Source organism: Ambystoma mexicanum, chromosome 3q, assembly GCF_040938575.1.
Source record: "Ambystoma mexicanum isolate Mex_15411 chromosome 3q, UKY_AmexF1_1, whole genome shotgun sequence".
NCBI lineage: Eukaryota > Metazoa > Chordata > Amphibia > Caudata > Ambystomatidae > Ambystoma > Ambystoma mexicanum.
Genome location: NC_090926.1, coordinates 184,479,992 through 184,507,390, shown reverse-complemented (window position 1 = coordinate 184,507,390; position 27,399 = coordinate 184,479,992). Strand labels below are relative to the sequence as shown.

Below are 27,399 nucleotides of genomic sequence, written 5' to 3'. Positions count from 1 at the left end.
GGTGTACACAAGTGTTTAAAGGCGTGGCGAGGCATGGAGGGGGGGGGGAGTGCAGGTGGAGAGTGGAAGGGCCCAGGACTGAGGTCGCAGACAGTGGACCAGTTGTAGCAGGGGAGAGGGAGAGAGAAAGCAGAAGCAAAGAGGAAGGTTTTGAGGTGCTTCAGTAAAAGCAGATGTTTCTCCTCAAGATAGTGCGCGGTAGAAAACAATATGCCACATAGAACGAACAAGTACAACTGAACCCGTCTTTAAAGCCACTGTATAGTAATGAAATTGCGGTATAAACTCATCAAAAGTTACTTACATTATATTTGCATTTTCCATTGTGTCTCTGTGTAGGGCAGACCCGAAACACCACTCCTTCTTTGCCGACGTTACTTCTTCTAATGAACGTGGCTCATCGTTTCGTTTCTGAAATTTTATTCATTATCTTTTCTTAGTCTTTCAGGATGGTCCCGGCCTGTCAAGGTCAAATCACAATAGAACCTTATATTGGGTCGTGGGCCGTTCCGCCACCCGAGCAAAACATCAAAGCAGCTGACCTTCACTTTGAGCGAGCACACATTTCTAGTTAGCTGCAGTTAGTTTTAGGGACATCTTGTCTGCGTGCCTTTTTTTTTATTGTCCCTATGGGTCGGCCATGTTTTTGCAATACGGAAACATTCTATAATTTTTGTAAAAATGATTTATATTACTGTTTGGTTTAATTGCAATGGGCCTGCAACATGAGGAGACTCGAGAGAACAGACAATCAAATTACAATCATTTAAACCGTGATGTGTATTTCTCAATGAGCTCTGCTTTAGGTGGACATGGAACAGAGGCAATGTTGGGTGGCAATGCAGTTGTCCCCTGCATAGGTTCGTTCACCACTCCATGTATGTGCCTATCGAGGACATCTACGATAAGTCTCTCAATAAACTCATATTGCATATCCTCAAACACTGGTTTGATCACCCATTGTTTACTTCTTTTAGTGAAGGCCTTATTGTAGCGAAGCGTCCCTAAAGTTCCGGTCGTCCTACTTTGTTGACGGCCAACATTATGGTTATGTGCCAAGACCGCTAAAAGAGTCCGATTTATCATGCCTTCCATGCCAAAATGCAATCTTTTGGGCCTGTACTTGAGGCACATATTGTGGAACACCTCCAAATCTCCTGTGTGGCAGAATTCCGTGAGTCCCCTCAAAGCTTTTGTTATAGTTTTATCAAATACAATCTTTTCAATGGCTTTGTGAGTGGGTGATGAAGGAATCAACCACTTCTTCTTCCGTGCCTCCTCTGTGGACAAATGGCCATGTTCACATTTGTGGAAATGCTCATTTGTCGACCATCGATGTACGTTGCTACAGTGCAACATTACTGACCGCCATTTTTCCAGTAGAATTTCCAACGACCCTTCACATGTTTTTGAGCTCCACCAAAGATGGTTGCTGATTGACTTGGACCACTGTGAAATACCTTGCAATTCTTTTTTTTTACCTGCAGCAGACAATTTTTTATTGATTGATTTTGCAAGATGCCAAACGTCAAATTGGTGATTTATATTTTTGTACTGTTCTCTCATTGTCTTGGCAATTGAAACGTGTCTGTCCGTGGCTATCAGGTCGATCACCATTCCCCGCGATTGTAGTTCTTGCAATGATGCTACAAAGCCAACTTTCTCCATGGCCACTGAGGATGTACTTTGTGACACCTGCACGACCACCGAACTCACAATTTTCTTACTTTCCATGTCCTGAAAGTGGTAGGTGCAGTACTTGGCTGAAAATCCTGGGCTGTCGCACTGTCCATCACCGGCTAGCCTGAAGCGTTTGCCCGCGAATGTACTTTCCATTGACATTTTTTCCATTCTCCAAGCTTCGCTGATGGCTGGAAATAGATAATCGGTTTGGTATTTGTAGAACTGACTTTTCGCAATGAAATGGATTCCCACAAACTGAAAGAAATACTGTAACTTTTTAAAACTTGAACCACTAAAAAGTGCGGCCGCTGCACAAAGTAGATTGCCTGCTGGCAGTTGCCCCAGCATGGGTTGTGCAGACCATGCGAACGGATGATATTGTGTACAGGTGGCATGTATTTTAAGGTTAGTGCCTCGAATTGCACGAGTCACATTAATCAATGGCTCCCCACATACTTCCCCACCAACCGAATGCCCACATTTCATCATCATAATAATATCCATCAAACAGCTATCGAATACAATGAATTTGGCCTCTTTCCTTATACTTTCACTCTGCATCCCAGCTGGTTCGGCCTGTAACGTTGAGGACATGTCACTCGCATGAAAGGTACAATCTCTGATATCGTCTTCCGCTATGCTGAGTGATATTGATGGTGTTTCATTGTCGTCCACGTCATTCTCTTCCATTGCAACATCTGTTCCTTGTCCGGAGATGGGAGAAAAAAACAATGTCTTCAACTTTCGCGCGCTCTTATTTTTTGCGGGTGTGGATTCTGTGAATTGATCTCCGACTGCATCCAAACTACCAGGAGGACATTCACTATCAATGGCTGGTGGTGGTATAGCTCCGTTGTCAATCACTTCATATTCTTCCCATTGGCACGATGCATCTCCAGTCTCAAGTCCCTGCCAAAAGGTTTGACAAGCAACATCTCTCGTTCGCTTCACTGTCTGTGTAGATTTAGTTCTTACACCCACTCGCAACTAGAGGACAGATTAGAAAAGGGATGTTCAGTTTAAACACAACTTACAGTATTGAACTATTGACAGTGAAAGACAACATAATATAGTGAACAGGACACTAACCTTCTTTTGCTTTCTTTTCTTTGAAACTTTCTTGCCTCGAACTTCAACATCTGGACGCTGTTGCTCCGACTCGTGTGTGCATGTCTCCACTTCCTCTCGCGCTGCAACGACTATATTTTCATGATAAGCACATCCATCACTCACTGAGGCTCCATCGACTCCCTGAAACATAGAACTTTCATTAGTATGTATAATAATATTGAAAACACAAAATGTACTTGGGGACCAATACCCATACGTACATCTCAATAGCAAAACACGAATGAACGCATTGTGTAGAACATTCAAACGACAATAGTTCACGCATTGTTGATCTAGTTAGATTGAACTGTCAAGATCCATACCTCGGGCTCCGCATAGACTTCCATTGATGATATTATTGAAGATGACGCTTCAGCAACTCCCTGAAACACAGTAATTGCATTAGTATGCTTTTCTATTTTGTTAAAAAGAACATAAACTTTGAGCAGGCGTCAACGGCTCATCTAAATAGACCTGCACAAATGATCAGTTGTCTAAAATAAATAATGGATATGTAAATATGATTCGATTTGCTCGATCGTTGGAAGTGTCACCACCCAGAGATCTGCATCAACTACTAGGGGTGATGTTCTTGTAGAAGAAGCTCCGTCATCTCCCTGAAACATAGTACTTGCGTTAATAAAGAAGGAAGTATAGCGGATGTAATCACGTCATATGATTTCGCTTGATCGAACTGTCAGTATCCATACCTCGAAATGCATAAGAACATCAAGGGACGATGTAACTGCGGTGCACACTTCTGCAAGCTGTTGCGCCGACCCGTAACTGCATGCTCCCCCTTCTACTTGGACTAATGCTCCATCGACTCCCTGAAACATAGGACTTTCATTAGTAATGAACACAATATTGAAAAAAGAAGACAAATAGGAGGGCGACGACAGAAGGACATATCAATGGCTAAAAACGAAAGAAACGTACCTCGAGCATCTGAGTGACATCTACGGTTGTCGTCAATGCGTTGGACTCCTCAGCATCTCCCTGAAAGACAGTACTTGCATTATTTTGGATAACAATAATTATAACTGAAAACAAAGACTAGAGGACGAGTACAAGGGTGTACCATTAGGTAAAATAATTACACGATCAATTAAAACTATTGATTTACATGCCTAAAACAAGTCAGTGTCAGAATAGCTAAGTAAGATTACCCGATAGGCGCTTGAAGTGGCTGATGACTGCAATAACGACACGGATGGAGAATCTTCCGCCTTCATATTGAGTGGATACATAAATGGGGAAATTATTGTTAGCTACTGCTACACACTACCGCAAGGCCGAGAACTAGATCCGTAAACTTGACTCACCAGTGGAGGCATGTGGACGAATAGAGTGGGAATAGCGGTTGAGAGCAATTTTCGCCTCGCTCGCGGTGTTTTCTTCTTTATTAGCAATGATGTGGAGTACATGTCTGGGCTAAAGTGCCTGCTGCAGATGCGGTATCGATCACCCCTCTTGTCCGCAAAGACTTCTAGGACTCTACTTTCTAGCTCAGAGGCTGGATATCCGCAATATCGGACCCATCCTCTTATCTGATCTATTGTCTTAGGGAAAACATGCATTATAGTACCTTCAGATTTGTTATGGGTCTTCGAAGGGCAACCGCCAATGGAACAGGCAGGCATTATGGAAAGTTCTGAAAAGTAAAGATCAACAATTCTCTATGAATACCAATGTGTTAAAACAGTAAATGACACATAAAAGGTTCAATGCAAGGTCCGTTTTGGTTCTTGGAACTATACACGTTATTCACATGCGGATAAGTATTTCAATAACTTTCAAAAAATAGAAAAAGTAATTTGACTAAACTCAGAACATGTGACTAGTTCCTTGCATGTACTGTCGTGAACGAAAAGAAAACATGGATGCAATTTGATGACTACTAGCAAATAGATATAAATTAAAAAATTGGACGCAAAATGATTATGGTACATGGACTTACCTTGACGAACAAACAGTTAGATGCAGGGATCAGAGTAGTTTCTTGTCGTAGAACAGGGAGCAGTTCACAGGTTGCAAACTGACGAGTTTGCTCAAAGTGGTCACGGAAGTTCACAGAGACGAAGAGCAGATAACCAGCACCTTCACGGGTTGACTAGCAAAGCGCAAAGAAGTTCTCATTAGAAATATGAGGTGGGTTATAAAGAATTCGAACCAGGGGTGTGTTTGTGAATGAATGACGTGTATATGTCGTGGCATTATGTGGATTGCAGGGGGCCGTCCAGCGTGAGGGGGATGCTTGGCAGGAGACACGGGGTCTGGAGGTAGACATGGGAACAACAAACCCATGCTCTATAGACCACTTTGAAGTGTACATGGTCTTTGGCACCTCTTGGCCTTTATCGCTCCCTGACAGCTCCACTTGCCAGCAGCTCAAGTACCCCGGTGCGAACTGCCTTTGATAGGGCGGGGGGTGGATCGGGGCGGTGGTCGTGCAGACAAGACACAGGAAGACTCGTGAATGGAGACACACTTATGTGGATTGCAGGGGGCCGTCCAGCGTGAGGGGGATGCTTGGCAGGAGACACGGGGTCTGGAGGTAGACATGGGAACAACAAACCCATGCTCTATAGACCACTTTGAAGTGTACATGGTCTTTGGCACCTCTTGGCCTTTATCGCTCCCTGACAGCTCCACTTGCCAGCAGCTCAAGTACCCCGGTGCGAACTGCCTTTGATAGGGCGGGGGGTGGATCGGGGCGGTGGTCGTGCAGACAAGACACAGGAAGACTCGTGAATGGAGACACACTTATGTGGATTGCAGGGGGCCGTCCAGCGTGAGGGGGATGCTTGGCAGGAGACACGGGGTCTGGAGGTAGACATGGGAACAACAAACCCATGCTCTATAGACCACTTTGAAGTGTACATGGTCTTTGGCACCTCTTGGCCTTTATCGCTCCCTGACAGCTCCACTTGCCAGCAGCTCAAGTACCCCGGTGCGAACTGCCTTTGATAGGGCGGGGGGTGGATCGGGGCGGTGGTCGTGCAGACAAGACACAGGAAGACTCGTGAATGGAGACACACTTATGTGGATTGCAGGGGGCCGTCCAGCGTGAGGGGGATGCTTGGCAGGAGACACGGGGTCTGGAGGTAGACATGGGAACAACAAACCCATGCTCTATAGACCACTTTGAAGTGTACATGGTCTTTGGCACCTCTTGGCCTTTATCGCTCCCTGACAGCTCCACTTGCCAGCAGCTCAAGTACCCCGGTGCGAACTGCCTTTGATAGGGCGGGGGGTGGATCGGGGCGGTGGTCGTGCAGACAAGACCCGTTTGCCGCAGGGCCTCACCAAGGAGAGGCCATCTAACTGAATGTAAGAGGATGGCTGCAGGATCTACTACATGGAAGGCAGGGGGGTGAGTTTATAAATACCTCACCCTCCCAGGAGAATATACACTAGATTCATTTAAAAAATCAAAACAACCATTGTTAAAATATATGTTGGGCTTTATTTTAGATTTTAATTAAACATAAATAATAAACATTACACATTGTAAAGTTGAGGTTGCAGCACATCGAGGGAAAATCCGCGGTATTGTCCACTGTCACTGGGGAAATGTTGTCTAATGGCAAGTACCGCACAGGCAGGTATTACTCTCCGAACGCGGTGTCCGAGCCTCCCGTGAAGCCACCAAGTGAAGCAACGATAGGCCACCAGCCTGTACCACCTGTGAAAAAAAAAGATGCAAACTGTATTAAACTGACCAAACTTTCTTATCAATGTCGATTCAGGTAACACATGTCATTTTTCTTAGAAAAAAATTATATCTAGAAAATGCACTATATGGAACCAATTTACATGCGTTCCAATGATATGTAAATGTAATTTTATATGTGGGAGACGACCATGAAATAGTGGTGGCATCACTGACATCACAAACAGAGTATACTTACTCGTTACTCGGATTACGCGGACGAACAGTGCCACGAAGTTCGTGCATAAGCACCATCATCATCCTCAACACTGTCCGTGAGAGGCAGGCTTCCCTGAACTCTGGCAGCTCGGTGATGCATTGCGGACTTTGCTCGCCTTCCTGCTGACTTTGCTCGCTTTCCGAAATGTAGGCCAAGCACCCGGAATTTTCACGGCAGCAGCAGTTCTCCTCCTCAGTTGGCATTAGCTCGCACCGATTGCACGTGCACCAGGTGGAGACGCCGTCCATGCGACATGGTCCAGGCTCTTCATCCGTTGACTGGTCCTCCCAACTGCCGTCCGAATCCCCATCGTTTTCGCGTGCTTGCCTTTCCAGTAGTTCTTCCTCGGTGTACTCGGGCTCGTACATATACGGCATTATTGTGGCCATTGTGCGGTAAAGATAGTAAAATAATTTATAGCGGTGGTACTGGTATCTGTTCACACGGGCTACAAGCGGCGAAGGTAGCTGACCAGAGCACTGAAACGAGTCACAGAATACTCAAAGTAACACAGAGAGAGGAATGGAATCGAAAATCTGCTGCTGTATGTTGTGAAACGGTCTGTTTATACTTATTGGGGAAAGAGGCGTCCTGCCATTTCCATGGCAACACGTCAATAGCTGAGGCGCAGCGATTGTTGACACGAGACGTGCTTGAAATGGGCAGTACGCGTCTGCTGATGTCAGGCTCAGGGGCGGGGGATTTGATTTAGTGCCGCAAAGGCAGGTGAGCCAGGTCGATGCGGCGGAATGATAGGATTATCACAAAATGGAGGCTGATTTCGAGTGCGATAAGGGGCGAAAAGTCGGGTAAGGTCCATAGGAAAGTTTCCTACGATCTACCGATTTATGCTTACAAACACATGGCCGACCCGTAGGGACAATAAAAAAAAAGTCCCGGAACTCTCCTTTAAAAAAAAAATTGACATTTTTTTTTTGAAAAAATGACTTTCGACATTATTGGTTTCGAAATTATGACTATAAACCCTGTATGCCATTGGGATAGTGTTATGAAGTCTTACCGCAAGTGCACTTTAGGAAAACTCCCCTAACAGCGTCTCATGAGGGCATGGTGGTGAGGCCGCTACATGATAGCAGGAGGATCTCATGGGGAGGGAGGACCCCATTGAGAGTAGTGACCATTTTGGGAGAACGTATTATCTCTTTGACCCTCCCACCTTCCCTCAAAACCACTCAATTCCCCATTTCCTAATGTCTGTAAGTTTTTGCAACACATCCCAAGTAAGATCTACTGGTACGAGGAAGAGGCCATGAGTAATGAAGATCACTGACATGAACAAACGCACACTCGCTAGCGCTTCGAGTGATCCTATTGGTCAGCTGTCATTCAAACGCAGAGGGGGAAACGAGCGATGATGTTGTTTTTGGCACAGCATGGTATGTACAGGCCAGCAGAGCAGAGAAGCAGATGGTGTCAGAGAAAGAGACACGCACTCGCGGAAGGCCCCGAGCGCAGAAGGCAGATCGGAATTGAGAGGGACGTTTCCCAATGGTGACCAAGGCCGCTAGAGTGCAAAGAAACATCCGCCAAGCTGCAGAGGAGATGCGCGGAAGACCAGAGAAGGCTCTGGTGAACAAGAGAAGCCGCCAAAACTCCTGGGAGACCCGCAATCAACCAGAGGGTGACAGCCAAGACCCTGCAGGTACTAGGGTAGCTAATGCCAGGGTTGGGGAGACCAAGGAGGGGCATGAAACCCGAAGCAAAGAAAAGAAGGAATCTTCACCGGAGCCGAGTAACCAAATGAAGGGGGTCTGGGACACATTGGGAAAGCATATCCTGTGTAGCAATAAGAAGAAATAGGAACTTTGCATATACAAGTGACACTCACAGACCAAGGCAGGGGAATACACCAAGGCTGTGGTTAGAAGGGACATCAGATCAAGAGAACTGGGACATTAACCAAGTGAAGGGAATCTGAGACCCATGCTAGGGAAGTGTACCCCAAACAGTAATAAAGAGAAATACAATACAAAGCTCACATGCACAAGTGACACTCAGACCTTGGCAGGAGAGTAAACCAAGGCTGTGGGTGGAAGTGAAGTCAGAGAGAGAAGATGGTGAGAACAATATTGTTGGGTACCCTGCTTGGCAGGAGAGTGGTCCAAGGAGGGGCACCTCAGAAAGGGTCAGGGACCCTCAGCACAGCTTAGGAGAGTGAACCAGGCTATTATTCTTTGGTGCAGTACTTGGAAGCCGGGTCTGCTCACAAAGGGTCTGGGACCCACAAGACGACTTATCACAGGGCCTGGAGTCAGGTTGACCAACCAAAGATAATCTATCTTGACCATTGAAAATACAGAGACAATTTTGGATGAAGTTGCAAAGACTCTGGGGAAAGGGAATCAACCCCTTGAATCTTATGGAATGCTTGTTTGCTTTTCTGAACTTTTAGTTTTGATCTACAAAGCTGGGCTGCAGGCAGACAGTCAAGAGACAATTCCCCTTTCACCTTCTGTTGAGTTTAGCTTGTTATGGATGGGTTAGGATTTGGCCACAGGACAGCAAACTTTACTTTGGACATTCTGACACAGACGGTTTTAATTAGTTAGTTTGGTTGAGACAGGGTAACCCCTCTGAGAGGTAGGGTTAGTTAGGATTTCCTCCAACTCCCCCCAATTTTTGTTAATAGTAAAAGTATTTGCCAATGAACATGCCACCCTTGTGTCCGACTCTTAATCCTACAACCCTCACAGTAATTTGCAAAACATTATATGAGCAGTAATAATATCACCCAGTCACTGGGCTAGTGAATTCAATGTATTGTGCACGTGGATGCCACTTTGTGAACATCTTATTATTGTCAACTAGATTTCCTTCAGAAGTTTGGATATCATGAGCATCTAGTAATTCACCAATTATTGTGTGCAACATGCTTTGAAATGGGCAATATGTTTTAATGTTTGAAATAGTTTGTGAGCTAAATATCTCTAACAGAATGCATGTAGAAACCTTAATCAAATATGATTTTCAATCGATGCTTAATTACTCCCCCATTCTTAGACACCTTCTATGATTCTTAAATGGAATGTTAAATAAGATCAATGTATTCCTGATATAAATCGAAATTCAAAATTTAAAATTATATAATTGGTTTACGATGAGCTTAACCTTTTAACAAGTCTTTCCATAACAAATTGTGAATGCCTAAATATAAATATGTATGCAACAACATCGCTCTCATCTTATTCGCTTTGTTTGTCGCAAAGAATGTAAGAAAGAAAGGGAACTGAACACATTTGGTTGAGAAATTGAATAAAGGAAAGAAATAATGTTTTTAAGGACAGCGAGTTTAAACATTTAAAGAACATGTTTTATTATTATTTATTGTAATTAGTCAAGCGACTTTTTACAATTCACTAACATTTCATACACATAAATTGTGAACCACAAAGAGAGAATTCCTTAAAACAATAATCCATTAAAAGTCATCATCATTGACTTTAAGAATCATTAAAAACCCTAGCGATACAGTCCAAATCTTTCTTGTGAACAGTCATGTTTAAATATCTTGCGGTAAATCGATTAACAGGTGAGCAAACAAATGAGCATGAACGAAAAGATAAAATATACGTTGTTCATACTAAACATCAATACACTTTTACTGTGTGCAAATAAGCAATGTGTAAATGGGAGTATAACTCCGCGTTCAGTTAATATAAATACAAATGTCTGCAAAAGAGCAATGTGCAAGGAAATGTGTAATTCAGTACTCTGATATTATATATATCCCTAAGGAGCTCCTCCACAAGGGGCACTTCCTGTCTGGAGCCTGTCCGGAGGCTTCCGAGGCCCTGGCCACAAATCTCTGCCTAATAGCGGGTAAGCCTCCTTAGTCATTACTATATTCCCGGAACTTTGCAAGCCAGCGCACCCGAGGACGCTTCCTTCAATCACCATCGCTGGACAGCTGATCGCATTACTATGACTCTAGTTGCTCCAATGTAATGTATCATCCTAACACATGCGTATACTCCCTTTTCAATTTATATATACAGGCACTTGCCCTACTTTGCCCTCTACCTCCCGGCACTAATTCCACTAGCCACTGTTGCCAACACCACCACCGTAGACCCACACTCTACAAGTGTATCCCTCACATTAAAAGTAATATCTAGCATGCTTGTTTGCTTATACTATGCTCTAGCATCTTGCGTACTAGCTACTAACCCAGCCATATACCTGACTGTGCACTGCAGCACCATTGTGCATTAGCATTTCTCTGATGGTTTTGTGCGTTAGTACCTTCACTGCAGCAACATTGCGCATTAGCATTGTGTTTTAGCATTTCTCTGATGATTTTATGCAATAGTACCTTCTAAATCATATATGATAACCTGGACCTTCCTCATTATGTTCCCATTCTGCCTGGTCCCCCATGACATCCCCTGTACAGGGCTACACTTTCGCTCACACCCCAATGGCCTCAGCAGACTAGCCTGCCCCAGACATTATCCCATACCCTGCCCCACCCCCTTCCTACCCAACATCAACCCCTTCGAGCCTGCCTCCACCACCGACACTCACGCATAGCAGACACCTCCAGCCCCCAAAAAGCATCACAAACTACACCCACCGGCCCGTCCACTCTCACAAACCTCCCTACCAGCAAATCCTACCCCTGCATAGGCTCGTCGAGACTCGCCTGACTCAGATCAAGAACACACACCCCTGCGTCCTTCCTCAACCTAGGCAACAAACAAATCATAACCTTAACCAAATCTGCCTCTCCTTGCACACACTTTATACCTCCGACAGACCAGATCACACCCTGCCTGAACGCACCCTTCCCCCGCACCCACATCAAAAAACCATGCATTACCACCGAAACCATCAAAGGTGCACTCATCAACGGAAGATCCGTAGTCGCCCATGCCCTAGACATAGCCGACATTATCTCCACCAATGATCTCGATTTCATAGCTATTACAGAGACCTGGCTCCACCCAGCGTCTGGCCCCTCTCTATCACTAGCTATACCCAATGACTATACCATCTACCGTACAGACAGACAAACAGCCAAAGGTGGTGGAGTAGCCATTATTGCAAAAAGCTACATCAACATAAGACACATACAAAACCAATCCCTCCCATCAGTGGAACTACTCACCCTCAAACTATCCACAACCCACACAAGCACAATCACCATCCACCTCATTTACAGACCGCCAGGCCCTATATTATCCTTTAATGAAGACATAGCCCTTTTACTCTCGAACAATATCAAACCCAACTCTAGACTACTCATCCTAGGAGACTTTAATCTAGGTCTCAACAATGAGAAAGATGACAAAGCCAACACTGTCGCCAACAGCATTTCAGAATTAGGACTCACCCACCATATCGCACAACCCACACACACCAAAGGCCGCATCCTTGACTGGATAGCTGATCTTAACTGGAACACCACCATCCTATCCAACACACCATGCGCTTGGACTGATCACTACCTCATTACTTTCACCATCAACAAAGGCACTCAAACACCAGGGCCTCCTCCCAATGCCCCACCCACACTCACAAGAAATAACAAAAACATCACAGTAGAGAAACTCATCCCGTTACTCCAACCCATCATCGACTTCTCACCTACCATGACTAACCCTACTGAACTAGGAGAGTTATACAACACAACCATCCTTAAGGCTATAAACACCATAGCACCACTCAAGCTTCGGAAAGCCAAACCATGTGCACACCTCAATTCTTGGTTCACCCCCAAACTAAAAACACTCTGCAAAACCAAAAGACAAGCTGAATTAGCATGGCAACAGTCATCATCCACTATTAACAAGACATCTTACGCACTAGCCTCTAACATCTATAAGTCAGCTATCATTTAGTAAAAAAAAACATGTACAATGAAAGAATCTGCAAAGCCAAATCCAATACCAAAGAGCTCTTCAATATCCTGAGAGATCTCGAATCACCCTCCCCCATTCCAGACACTTGCAACAAAGACATCCACTGGTGCACAAACATTCAGGAAGCCCTCCTGCTACACTACAATCCAAAATCCTGACCAAGAAAGAAAGCCTCACCCTCACTGATAACATCACCCCCTCTACACATACCCACACCACCCCCCAAAATGATGACAATAACCTCTTTGAGTTTTCCACCATAACCATCAAAGTGGTTGAAGAAATAATCAACTCACTGAAACCGTCCAAATGCCAAGGTGATATTTGCCCGGCCCCAGCCATTAAAGATGCAGCCAAACAACTTGCTCCCTTCATCACTTCCCTCATCAACTCATCTTTCACATCCAACGAAGTGCCCAACAACCTCAAGGACTCCTGGGTTGTTCCCTTACTTAAGAAGCCCACCCTAGACCCAAGTGTCCCCACCAACTACAGACACATTACGACTGTACCCTTCGTTCTAAAAATCCTTGACAGACCTCCAGATACAGAACCACCTCGAGAAAAATAACTTAAAAGGACTCAGACAATCAAGCTTCCGCCCCAAACAGGGCACTGAGACCGCCCCGATTGTCCTTAAGACACAGATGGAAAACATTAAAGACAATGGCAAACTGGCCCTCCTTCTCCTTCTCGACTTATCGGCCGCCTTCGACCTGGTCAACCATGACATCCTCTGCAAACATCTATCCTCAGCAGCCACATTCTCAGATAATGCCAACGCATGGATCCAATCCTTCCTTAACAACAGATCCATGAGAGTCTTTGCACCCACAGTCTCTGCCAACCCAGCCCCAGTCACTTGCGGTGTCCGCCAGGGCTCCTGCATCTCCCCCACTCTATACAATGTGTTCACGTGTAACGCTCACCTGATTCCCGTAGAGGCGCCGGTCTTGACTGGGCGTATACCGTATCTTCAAAGGTGATGTGTAGCACACGGCTGGCTATTTGGGCTGGACCTCTGTGCACTGTATGTCTGACTCGAAGGGTAAGATGTCTTAGGTAAGTGAACGCTGTGCTCTCCATCTGCCTCGGGGCAGGGTGCTGTAACCAGTTTCTTCACTGGATAAGGGGAGCAGGCCTCTTGACTTCAGAGGACTGCTGTCCGTCGTTTACTGCACGAACGGTAAGTTTCGAGTAATTCTAATGTCTTTAAAGTCTTTAGTAATGATGTCTCTTGCTTTGCAGGGTTCCGGCGATGGCGGATGACGGGCTGAAGTGAGTTGAAGATGGAGCCCGTGTGATGAATAGAAGCGCCTGGAAGCACGTAAGTAAGCGCTTGTTGCCTGCTTCACGATGCGCTCTAACTGTCTTTTTATTTTGCAGGTACAAGTTCGGAGCGGCTGCAGGGTGCCGGAATACCCACTGGGTTAGATGTGGAAAGGAGTAATGGCACGTGAGTATTAAAGTTCCCCAATGTCTTTAAACGCACCTTGTTTTGTCTTTCAGATGCGGGATGCAGCGCCGAAGGCCTCCGGAGCGTGCGAAGAGTTGGTAAGCTTTTGTCTTTCAGATGCCGGAATGCAGTGTGAAGACCTCCGGAGCGCACGAAGAGTAGGTAAGCCTTTGTCTTTCAGATGCCGGAATGCAGCGCGAGGCGTTGGTGACAGCCGATGGACCAGGTAAGTGAAGAGCTGTCACTGAAGACCGTAATGCTAACCTGTTCCTTCTTGTCTTTATAGGTGTTGCTGAAGACTGGATTCAGGATGGTAAGCCTTTTTCCTTAGGCCCAGGATCAGATGCAGAAGACACGATGAGCGTTCTGCTGCAGAGGATGCAGAATAACGCAAAGCAAGATTCATCCATCGGGTGTGGTTTAAATAGCCTCCTGTAGTGCTTAGGTGTCTCCTTCCACAGCCACGCCTAGGTAAGAAAAGAGTTCCTGCTTTCCAGAAGAGTTCCAGTGTTCTGAATCTAGGGAGTGGCTCCTGCCCCACCCAACAGGAAAAGTAGTTCCAAACAGAAGAGGATCAGAGGCTCAACTGGCAGGCAAGTAAGCAGCATGGTCTGCTGCAGGTAAGTCCACCCAAGCATTATGAGCCCGGCGCTTCCAGCGCTGGGACTGGGCATATTTATGAGCCTGGTGCCACTGGCGCCAGGACTGGGTCCAAAAGGTCCCAATTGGGACTGGTTGGCACTCGGAACCTGGGTTATGGATCTGCTTCCAAGGGAGTTGGGAAAACCCTGACCTTTTGGAAGCAGAGATCATGACATCACGAAACCCATCTTTGACATATTGGACCACTTGGGTGTCATCTACACCAACTATGCAGATGACACCCAAATACTGATCCCTTTAACAGGCGACTACTCCACGACCTCACTGCTCTCAGCAACATTTACTCCATTATCCAAGAATGGATGGCCAAGCATGGCCTATGCCTCAACGACGACAAGACCGAGCTCCTTCTCCTAGGATCCCAACCCAGACTTAATAAACTCGACAAACTCTATCAGGCATTCACTATAGAAGGCAATAACATCAGTGTCTCTAACAGCATCAAAACCTTAGGAATCTATCTCGATTCCTCCCTCACACTGACAAGACAGATCAATTCCATCTCATCCGCCACTGCTTACACCTGTAAGCTCATCAATGCCAGCAGACCTTACCTCTCACCATCCAACTGCACCACCTTAGCCAGAGCGCTAGTCCTCTCCAAAGTCGACTACTGTAATGCTCTATACTCGGGCACCAGTCAGAAAAACATTAACAAACTACAAGTCATCCAAAACAACACCCGGCGAGCAGCCCTGAACATACCGAAACATGAACACATTTCGGACGCCAGACGCTCCTGCCAATGGCTATCCATACCACAAAGAATTGAAGATAAAACCCTCTCACTCACACACAAATGCCTAGCTAACCAAGCACCCAGATACCTATCCGACAACCTCACTCACCACACCCCTGCGCGCCCTACCAGAACAGCTCAAACTCACTGCTTCAATATTCCAAGATATAAGCTCCAAAAAGCAGGTGGCTCTAGCTTCCCCGTGCTTGCCTCCAACCTCTGGAATTCACTTCCACTGGAGCTGAGATCAGAACCGTCCTTTCACAGATTTAGACACAGCACCAAAACATGGCTTCTGTCCAAAGAAACGTAAACTGCATAGCTCTACCGCACTAGCCTGCACTCAGACTGCAAACTTGTACATTTGTAAATCGGCCTGTACATTACCTGTAACTGTTTGATAATGTCCTAAATGTATTGCTTTCATCCACCTTGGATCATGTTATACTATATGTAACTATCTGTAATTGCAACTGAGTGACAACTCCCTCAACCTCTGCTACTGGTCCCCTAAGACCACATTTTATCATATTGTTTTGCTGTATTAATCTTGTTGTATTCATCTCAAGCGCCTGGATGCCCCAGGGCCAGGCGGCGCTATACAAATGAACTAAACTAAACTAAATACTATTGAACAATGTGCAAAATATACTTGTATTTGCAGACAGTCCAACAGTCAACACAATTGTTGCTATTCAACATCTGGCCAAATTTACTCTGATGCCTATTCGCTTTTTTACCTACACCCAGACCCTATAAAGCGCAATGTGCACTAAGACGGAAGCAGAGTTTAAACAATAATTACAGAAATCATCGGATTTTACATTGTAAGTTTCCTTTCCTACCACCAATAATTTGGCTATTAAAAGGTAAAACTCCTTTACACTATTTTTTTAAAAGATATGCAAATAAATTTAAATGAATCTCTTTCTGAATAATGCTCACAACAAAGTATAAAGTTTCCATTACAATATGAAAATAAAAGCAATAATATGAAATTCATGTACTTGGAGAAAAAATCAAGAGAAGACATGTGCCCAAATTTTGGGCAAGATATTTTTTGTAAACTAAAACTTGAAAACGCCTTCTAGAGTTGAGTGCCTCTAGCTGGCTCCTGTAGTGTTGCCTGATCGCAATAAGGGAGTAGGTAGCATTATGCACTTCTGGAGCTTCCGATTCAGTAACAATTCTCCTCCGTGGAGTGTACATCCCCAATCAAGAGGAATATATGTACCCATATTCAATGAAAGAACTTTGTTTGAGGGGATGTTATGTTCTGGTAGGAGGTATTTGTATAGCCTCTACCGTCATGGTATGGCCTCGAAGTGCTGTGGTGGATGAACGCTGTTGGGAAGACCGTGGAGATGGAAGGAAGCGGTACAATCAGGGCTTTAAGTGGGCCGGGGCCTGCCGGGGCCGGGCCCCGGCAGTCTCCAAAAAGTGGGACTGAGCCGGGGCCCTGCCGGGGCCCCCGTCCCACCACACGCAACATTGGCGGGATGCATTATCCCGTCGCGGCAGCAGCCGCGACGGGATATGCGCCTGCCATGAAGTCAGGCGATCTGACAGAAGTGGCAGCCAGCCACAGCAATGCTGTGCCTGGCTGCCACTTCTGTAAATCATAGTAACTGCCTCTGGTGACCTCTCGCGCAAGGGTTCACCAGAGGCAGTTACTGTCCCTTTGTTTCCCCAGGTCGCCGAGGCGTCATTAACCCTCGGCGAACCTGGGGATTCCTTGATATTTTTCGAGGTTTATGAAAGATGGCTTGAAAAGTACACAATTCAAGCCATCTTTTATAAAGCTTTGCCGACGGACAATTTTGTCCGTAGTCAAAGCTTTATAAAAGATGGCTTGAATTGTGTACTTTCAAAGCCATCTTTTATAAAACCGAAATGTTTTTTTAAAAAAATGGCCTGAAAAGTAGGCAAACCGTAAGGTATGCACACACACATATATATGCATGTTATATATCTGTGTGCGTACCTTACTATGGTTTGTGTTCTTTGCAAGCCATCTTTTCTAAACATAGAAATTCTATGTTTAGAAAAGATGGCTTGCAAAGTACACAAACCATAGTAAGGTACGCACACAGATATATAACATGCATATATATGTGTGTGTGCATACCTTACGATTTGCGTACGTTTTAGGCCACGCCCCCACAAGCCACGCCCCCAAATGAGGGCCCCCCCTCGATTTCTTACCCCACTTAAAGCCCTGGGTACAATGCTTGCATGCATTTATTGGCAAGTCGGGGATAGGCGGTGAATGGCTAGGTTTCAAGCAGCAGCACATGTTCCTGAGGCTTTGAGGAACAGTTTTGTGTCAGGGTCTATGTAACAGCTGGACCGAATTTGTATCGTGGGACTCAGCTGTATTCTTTGGGTCGTATGGTAAAGTTGGCTAATAAAAACATGAAATACAGAAAAGAAAATATTTAAGGAACCTTTGTGGTTACCATGCAACGAAAAAAGGAAAATGACCAATACTGGTTTAAAAAGCATTCATAAAAATGTGCCTCGTTAATCAAAAAAACAACCATATCTCATCCACCTCAAGGCACCAGGCCAAGCCACCTGAAGTGTCCACTAGGCCAGGCCCAGTGGCGTTGCTTCCATTGCACGTCTGTGGACTAATAACTTTTTTTTTTGGTTTACTGTGCTTACTTGTAAGCATGCCTTATCCACATTGTCAGTTTGCATTAATAAGGCTGTTTGTGTAACTCTGCTTCTACTGCACATGCCAGAATTTTGCAAACATTTTCTCAGGTTTGCCTACAACAATTTCTGGATTTGTTGTAACCTACATTAGTTCTGCTTAACGATTATGTATATACTAATAATCTCAAAAACCAAAGCGGTCAATTTTAAGATACTTGTCCCATTTTTTATTTTTTGGTCTGCGCAAAATCCAATGCAAAACACACCTTTTAAACACTATCATTTTCAACATGAAAGTATTATCAAAGTTCACCAAATGTGTATGCATATTCGGTTGTAGCCAACATTTGTTTCTGCATAATTTCATGATACTAGATGCACAAGGTCCAAAGTTACATAGGGAAATGATTTCACATTTTCCCATCAGTGTCCTCTAGATGCAGCATTCAGGAGACCATTCATCTCAATCATTTATGTTTTCTTCATTTGCCAGGTAAGATGGAGATGTTGCAATGTACACAGCTGATGTGTTTTACCCCTGGGCTAATTAAAGGCTTAAAACATATTGTGTGAGTTCACTTCCTCCTTTTATATGCTTTCTCAAAACCTCATACTCTGATTAGGCAATTGCTTGTCTAGACCACTTTTTACTAGTAAGAGTTGCTTGGAATAAGTACAACATTAAAGTAATAAACACCTGACAGGTTCCGCACGACAGCTCCAGTGCAATGTTACAAATTGGGCAGTCCCTTAAATTGCCTTTTGAAATAACATATTGCTGACAAACATACAGCTATGTAGATTATGCACAGTATGAGGGAATTAGATGAACTGACACAAATGATTATAGAAATCAAAAGAAAACGCGTACCTCTTGTGTCTGTATTAAGGAAAGAAGATAGAATACCTTCGAGGCCTCTATTTGGAATGGTTGGTGGTAGCAGCGCTTCTGTTAGGATTCCTTCTGGGCTCTAGACGCAAAAGCAGAGAAACCATGTGATCTCAGAGACAGACTGTCCAGACCCTCCACAACTGCCCAGCGGAAGCGCTACTCCCCCAGGATAGTCCATAAATCAGTTTTTTCCCCTATATTCTTGCCAGTCATCTACAAGTAGTGCTCACTCAAAATATCAGGAGGATGCCAAATCTAAAAAATTCTGATACCTTCTTTATCTAAAAAGGCTTATAAGTTATCTTCAATGCTGTGACCACTGGTCTATAAGATTAAGAATGTGTGTGTGTGTGAACAGTGATTAACAGTGCCACTGTAAAGACTCATCAACTAGATGCAAACCGATTAATGATAATGGTCTCTTAAGATCATCTCACATGTACAGTCAGCAGCACAAGCTTTACAATATATTTTAATTTACTTTGTTTCAAGGGATGCCATACACAACACCTTGTGCCCACCTTAGAGTACATTGTGACAAATTAAAATTGCGGTGCTTGAGATGGCTGTGGCAGAATATTTCATGTGATAGAGATAGATATAGAAGTAACCATTGAGGAAATTGAGGAAATAATTATTTAAAAGATTGTCAAGTTATGGTAACTCTGCACCTCAACACTATGTGACTACAGCTGCTATCAGAAGTACGAATATTAAAATAGAGCATCATTTGTTACAAGCTTGCAATTTTTTTAAATGAAAACCCTATAGTAAATAGGTGTATTTCTTTTTTGGCAGACCTGCGATCGTATCAAGCAGTCGGCAGCTGGCACCAAAAGGAGAGTCTTCATCATTGAGACCATGGGAGGGTACTGTGGATATCTGGCAACTATGGCTGGCCTATCTGCCGGTGCAGATGCAGCGTATATCTATGAAGACCCGTTTACGATCCGCGATTTGCAAGTAAGCAGTGGTGCCATGGAAGGGCTTGATTTACACATGCCCACATGGCCTATTTTGATTATTTTTGTAGGTGTTTTGCATAGCAATGCATGCCTCTGTGTGGTCCCTTCAAATCGGTGGAAGACTGGCGTTGTGGTGATTGACCCCACATGCCTGATTGGACTTGGGTTATGTCACCTGGAGTTTGAAGGGGAGTGACTCCCTGAGTGTTCTCCAATTCGTTGGGCCCGGTCCCTCAGCCAAGGGTGGCGTGATGTCATTGGCCGAGGGACCGGATGCCACCAACTGGCGAACAGCGTGCTGGTCACTTTCTTTCAAACACCAGATGTAATCACGACTGCCAGTCAACATAAGGTTATGGATTATTGTGAAGAGGCGGTGTTATCCTATTTGTCACTTTTAGCAAATTGTCTGTTTTTCAGCGTGGAGGCTATTTTTAGCTGATATTGGAACATAATAGACAATCACATTACCAGAATGTCTGAAATATTGCTTACTAATAATACATGTAATAACCATTAGGCCCTAACATAATTTTTTTTTTCTTGCTTTTGTGTAAAATGTGACAAATGTACATTTTAGCACAATTATTAAACAAAGGTATCTGGTAACGCTGTACAACTTTGGAAGGTAAACACCACCATGTGTTGAGACATTGTTCTGAATACATGCATAGGCTTATGAAGTTGTTTCTTTCTCCACTGATTTCGAATGGATGCACTGGCAAAATGTCAAGTGGCCTGGTTCTTTGCAAAATGTACATGCAATTAAATTACTGGTGGTCTGTTCATTTATCTATGACATTGGCAGCGTCTTGTATGCATTTAATAATCTGAATACTTTTGGTACTCAAGTCTTCATTTGATGAGAGTAGCTCATACCTGGATAAACGAAAATAGCCTTAAAATGTGCACACATTGTTTACCCCCTCTCCTTACAATACGTGCACCTATGCCAGTCCTCTCAATGCCCTCTTGCGATATCCAAGCAACAGCATATCGGTTGGGGAAAAGAGATTGTGCAGTAGGATAGCATCCCCCAGCATTGACACGCAAGAGTAAGACTCAGTAAAACAGATTACCACTTTGTCACTCTTCTTCATTGGAGCCTTTAGTTCATGAGGATGTACCAAAGCAGCACCACAATTTCAGCCTACATCCTCTGGCACTGCTTTTATCTTCTATAAAAAAAATCACATATGGGGGATTAACTGTGCCGTAACATGGCTCAGAAAAGAAAATGGCACTGTCTGTTTAACCAGTAACTTAGTAGACCGAGAAGGGCCTTTCACTGTGTGCCGCTATTGTGGAAGGAGAGGCCACAGCAGAGATGGGCCAATGTCTTGATAGAATCGTCCAGGAGAGTCCCCAATCATTTGAGGAATAGTCAAACACACATAGATGACAAAGAACTCCAAGCACCACAGCTCAGCAGATCATATTGGAACGCCCTCTAAGGCTTGGATAAAAGTGCTATCGGAGCATTGTTAAAATAAATACATATAGAAAATAAGGCATCAGATGCCTCAGTGGAACCCTATAAACAACCAGGGAGAACCAAGCCTGGGACTCCTGCTTGGAAAATGTGATTTTGTTACCACGGAAAAAATCTCACTTCCAACTGACCTTTTATGAGTGAAACAAAACTATAGTACTTGTAGAAGCACACACCTCATTGTAATGACCGAGTGGTGGAGCATTCCACATACTGATGAACTGTAAATGCACTAGCAGCTATGCACGTACAGCCTCCCAATACTAAAGGCCTTTCTTCAGATGGACTGGCAGAACCTAGGCAGAGCTAAATACCCATGAGGTGTGGGAAACCTGAGGGCGTCCTCACACCTACTCCCCTTGGGTCCTCTTCTCAGGTTGCCAGGGAAAGGATCCTGATCCTGGGGGTGGAGAAGCGTGGAAGGATCACCTGGGTGGAGGGTCATTGGGGATGAAATGTCCTCAGGGGAGACACAGCATTCCAATCTTGCATTCCAGTGTGAACCCTCTATCCCAGAGGCATTTATGGGTACTGTTACCACTGTCCCAATGACCAAGAAAATGCCAGGAGTCATTGGCAATCTAGAAGCACCAGAAAGAGGATTAAGAAGAGAAGGTTTAAGGGTGAGACATGGTATCTCCCTTTTCCCTCTGAAAACCAACCTAACCCTTCCCTGGCCTTAATGGGCTATTGTAAGACATTTCCCCTCATTTCTCCACATTTGAATTATTACAGAACTGGGACGAGGAAGAAGCGACTAGGAGTAGTGAACACCAATGGGTATTTTCACCCCTCTGGTACTGAGGCGAAAGAGAAGACTGCGCAAGAGTATCATTATGGCAATTAGGGATGCCCCACAAATAGGTTGCCTAAAGGTCAGGCAATTGAAATTTCTGGATAGCTCAGGGGCAACGCATTTGCTTTGGAAGCACATCAACGTGGCGCAACCCAGGTAAGAATTACGATCCTGCGCTTAGAAACCACTTGCTGGTATTAAGCGCATTGTAAACGAGCAATAAAATACCAAATGCAAGGCTACGAGCCGATGAAAGTTAAAGGGAAAGTGCCCATTTAAAGCGAACACCCAAAATAAGAATGCAAGTTTGATAGAAAGGTGGGGAATAAATAAGCCCACCCCAAAGTGAACGTTATACATGAATACAGTGCACAATTCTGACTGACGGGGGATGTGTGACACAATGTGGCAAAGCCAAGAGGCGAATAGGGAAAAGCCCAGAGAGTGTGAATATGCACATAAAGCCAAGAGACCGGCAAGGAGAAGCTAAGTGAAGGTGAACTGAACACAGGGACACATACAGAAGAACCTGTGTGGGCTGAAGAGCCTAGGGTTCCTGGTTGCGCGACATGTGATGGGTGGACTGTGTGGTCTGACAACTGCGCCTAGGCAGGGAACCCTCAATTGTGAAAGACAAAGACATTGGGAAACAAAGCAAGAAGGATCAATGTAAGTGAACTGTTGATGCAATTCAGAAGGAGGTCAAGTTGACCTGGAGTTGTGTTGAACTTTGAAAACCGGAGACAAGTACAAGTTGCTACATTGAAGTCTTACGGAAGGGAACCCTGAGCCTTCATGAATTGTAGATGCTATCTTGAGGACGGAGCCTCATGACCTCTTTTCTTTTGAACTATGTTTCCTTGTGCTTATGGAAGGGAACCCTGAGGACTGTGTGGAACTTTATTGCTTTGAACTTGAGAAGGGTAATCTTGAGACTTTTGTGGAACTTTCTTGAACTTAGGGAAGGGAAGATGAAAAGGAAGCAAAGAGCTGGAAGAAGCCCAGAACTTTGTTTTACTCATAATTTATTTTACTATTGACATCCCTACAAATTGTTTAGCTTAGTTTTGAGGGCAAGGATAGGTTTTGGACACAGAAAGACTTTTAAATTGAACCTTCTAACTCAGACTTTCCTTAGTTTCGTTCAAGTAGGGAAATCTCATCTTATTATAGGGTAAGTTAGGCCTTCTACCATCCTGACATTTGAGTAATAAATCATTTCTGTTTTTTATTTTAACACATTTTATTGGCATTTTGCTCATGAAACAGTAACCATCAAAACCCCTCCTCCCCCTCACTGCACCTCTGTTCTGCCGACGTGTGACAGGTCAGCGTACCTGCTCCAATGGGCTTCTTCCCTTTACATTATGTCCAGTATGCGTAAGTTCTGTGGGCACCATTGTCTCATGTAGTCCCTTTGGAGAAAGTCCAGGACTTCTCTCCAATCCTGCCTGAATTTCCCGCATTGACTTGCACTCTGTAGGTAAGCCATTCCATCACCAGAATCCCCCATAGCTTATGAAGCCATTCTACCCACGTTTGGGGATCTTTCTGCTTCCACCGTTTCTCCAGTACTAACCAGGCTGCAATAAGCATTACCATAAAGGCCTTGTGTTGGGATTTCGAGGGGAGAGAGAACTCTGGGTCAAATAGGCCACACATCCATTCCATAGGGGTAAGAGTCAAAAGGGCATGGGACCATTGACTGTATTTGGGCCCCCACCTCCTTCCAGAATCCCATTAAACACAGGCAGTCCTACCATATGTGTCTCCAATCCCCTCTCCCTGCGTACCCCATCCAGCATTCCTGTAAAACATTGGAATACATCCTGTGTAGCATCTCTGGGGTATAGTGCCATTGCGCTATAACCTTTCACCATGCCTCCCTAAATTGAATGGATCTGGTTAGATTTGGTATGTTACCCCACAGCTTCTCCCAGTGATCCCTCGGAATCGCTTCTCCCAGGGTTGTTTCCTACCTCTTCATGTAACCCGAAGTCTTGTTCTTGTCCAGATCCACTAGGGTTGAGTATAGTTTTGTGACCATCTGTCTGTCCCCAGTATGTGTAGTAATAAACTTTTCAAATGGCGTCATGTCCCGATTGACCGTGCGCTTCATCTCTGGGTGCGCCAGCCAGCGCCGCATTTGGTAATATCTTTCTCTGTCAGTCCCACTTGGTGCTTACAGTCTTCAAACGACCTAATTCCTGCACCCGTCGCCATGTCCCCCACTTTCTTGCAGCCTGCTTTGTGCCACTGGCTGAATGCCCCCCGCACCATCCCCAGGGAAAATGGAGGATTTCCAGACAGTGCAGTGAAGGAGGACGGGTGTGTGGATATACCACTACGGTCTACGAGGCGATCCCAAACGTCACACGTCACCACAAGGACCTTGCTAAGGGGTGTGTTCTGGGGCCTGTCCCATCTGTGTAGCCATAGGATCCTTTCTAACGGTGTTCCTGCCACTGCCATGTCCATTCTTGCCTAGGGTATTGTCATGTCCCCCAAGAGCCATTCCCTGACTACCTTCAGCTGAGCTGCCTCATAGTACTTAAGGATTTTCGGGAGGTCCACCCCCGCCCCCCATTGTGTTTGGGCGCAATCAGCATCGCCAGGGCCACCCTAGGTTGTTTATTTTGCCAGATGAATCGTGACACCGTCCTGTGGAGTTCTTTAAAGAAGTGCTGCAGGACACATATGAGGAGCACCTGGAAGTGGTACAGACCCCTGGGTAGAGTTACCATATTTATCATAGCGATCCTGCCCAGCCATGAGATACGCAGGGGAGACCATTTTCCCAAGTCGTCCTTTAGTTGAGCTAGAAGCGCAGGGTAATTTACACTATATAGTTTGTGCACCAAGTCGGCTATATTTACCCCCAGGTACCTTATGCTGTCTCTGGCGACTGTAAATGGTGAACATTTGGGTAAGGTTGATAATTGCGCCTCGAGCAGGCCTAAATTGAGCAATTATGATTTTGAGATTTATTTTAAGCCCTGCTACCTGTTCCACCAGGGCAAGCTCCTTTATTAGGGCTGGTATTGACGTTCCCACCTGTGTCAGGGATAGCATCATGTGATCCGCAAGCGCAGCTAATTTAATGCTCCTCACCCCAAATGGAATGCCTTGAATAAGTGGATTTTGCCAGATTGTGGTTAACAGTGGCTCTAGATATACTGCATATAAAAGCCGGGACAGGAGGCATCCTTGTCTAGTACCCCTTGTAATACTTATCTTCCGGGATACCTGGGAGTTAATTGGGAGGCGCATTGAGGGATTATTGTAATTTGTCTACCATGCATAAGAATTTAGAGCTTATCTCATAGTCGCAAAAAGGAAAGGCCATTCCACCCAGCCAAAAGCCTTCTCTGCATCAAGTGAAATTGGCGCAGACGGTACTCGCTGGACAGTGGCCTTTTGTTTTCTTTTTATTTTGTTTATTTTTTTTATTAGTATTTTTAATATACAAAACAAAACCTCCTTCCCCTTACCCCCTGCCACCTCCCCCAGGACCTGCATTCTGGTCGAGTAATGATACACAACACATAGCATCCAAGTGAGCTTCAGTTCTTACATTTTATCCAAAGTTCTCCGTTTCTGGGGGCACCATTGCCACATGTAATCACCCCTAAAGTAGTCCAATAGGATTCCCTAGTCCAGGTGAAATTTGTCTCTATCACCCTGTATTGCATATTTAATCCATTCCATTGCCACAATGCTCCACACCTTGTGGAGCCACTCAACATTCGTGGGAGATGCTTTGTTTCCACTTCCTCGCCAGAACTACCCAAGCTGCTATCAACAAAGCCATAAACGCTTTGCATTGGGGTTTTGTTGGGATTAGAAATTCCGGATCAAAGAGGCTGCACATCCTAACCTTCGTGGAATAGGCTGGTGGACCTTGCACTATTTCCTGGATCCTAGCTTCTCTCTAAAAAGCTGGTATTACCAGGCAATCCCACCATGTATGCCTCCAGTCCCTCCTCCCCAAGCAGCCTCTCCAAAATTCCTGCGTAACCCTCGGATACATTGAGTGCAATCTCTCCGGAGTATAGTGCCACTGTACAATCATCTTGTAACATGCCTCTCTGGTTTGAATGGATCTGGTTAATTTTGGAATTTGTTCCCAGAGGGTTTGCCTATGGTTTGCAGGTATTTCTTCCCCACTGGTGCTCTGCCATTTCAACATATACGGCCATTTACGGTCAGGGCCCTCCCCCCTGTAGGGGGATATCATCCCCAACCAAGTAATATGCAATGGAGTCCATCTAATTAGATCTACCTTTATTTTGCAGAGCAGCTCTGAGAAATTTGGCCCGTAAATGGTCGAAATAGAGTTAGTTAGGTTCACCCCAAGGTAAATGATCTTCTCTGTTGCCAATTTAAATGGGGACACCCTCTGCAACCTTGTCAGCTGGTTATTTGTAAGCCCTATGTTTAGCAGTTCCGTTTTGGTCCTATTATCTTTTAGCCCCAACACTTTTTCCACCCTGGAGAGTTCCTTCAGCAGTCCTGGTAATGAGGTTTCCTGGTTTGTCAGAGTCATCAACAAATTATCAGCGAAAGCTGCTATTTTGTGCTCTTCTTCCCCAAATCTTATCCCATGTATGGCTAGGTTTAATGGAGAGCAAAAAGGGTTCTAAGTATAATGCATACAGCAGAGGGGACAAAGGGCACCTGTCTCGTCCCTTTTGAGATTTGCTCCGATTCCAACAAGCGTGAATTTATAGAAAGTGTCATCGAGGGTCTGCTATAGAGGGCCTTAACATCTGTCTGAATCATGGGCCCATCCTCATGCGCTCCAGAGCCTCAAATAAAAATAACCATTTAACACTGTCAATCGCTATCAGTACTACCAAGACTCTGCAACATTCAACCTTTTGTATTAGATGGGCCACTCACCTGGTATTATCCCATATGTGGCTCCCCCAAATGAATCTAGATTGGTCTGTCCCCACTAGATCTGGCAGGAGAGGCGGATATCCTAGCCGCCAGGACCACTGAGTAAATTCCAGCATCTAAATTTAAAAGCGCAATGGGATGATAAGACCCACATAGTTCCAGGTCTTTATTGGTGCTTGCAGAGCACTACAACGTTAGCCTCTGCCATTGAGGGGTGTCACCA

At 44.9% G+C, this 27,399-nt stretch overlaps 1 protein-coding gene across 2 annotated transcripts in view; it reads left to right on the top strand.

Moving 5' to 3' along the window:
- LOC138582299 (ATP-dependent 6-phosphofructokinase, muscle type) overlaps nt 1–27,399 on the top strand; it is a 903,222-nt gene that overhangs the window by 605,211 nt on the left and 270,612 nt on the right. For both annotated transcript variants that reach the window (XM_069653451.1, XM_069653452.1), the window contains one exon: nt 19,820–19,984. In XM_069653451.1, coding sequence (XP_069509552.1) covers nt 19,820–19,984 — 165 coding nt within the window. The remainder of the gene's footprint in view (nt 1–19,819; nt 19,985–27,399) is intronic.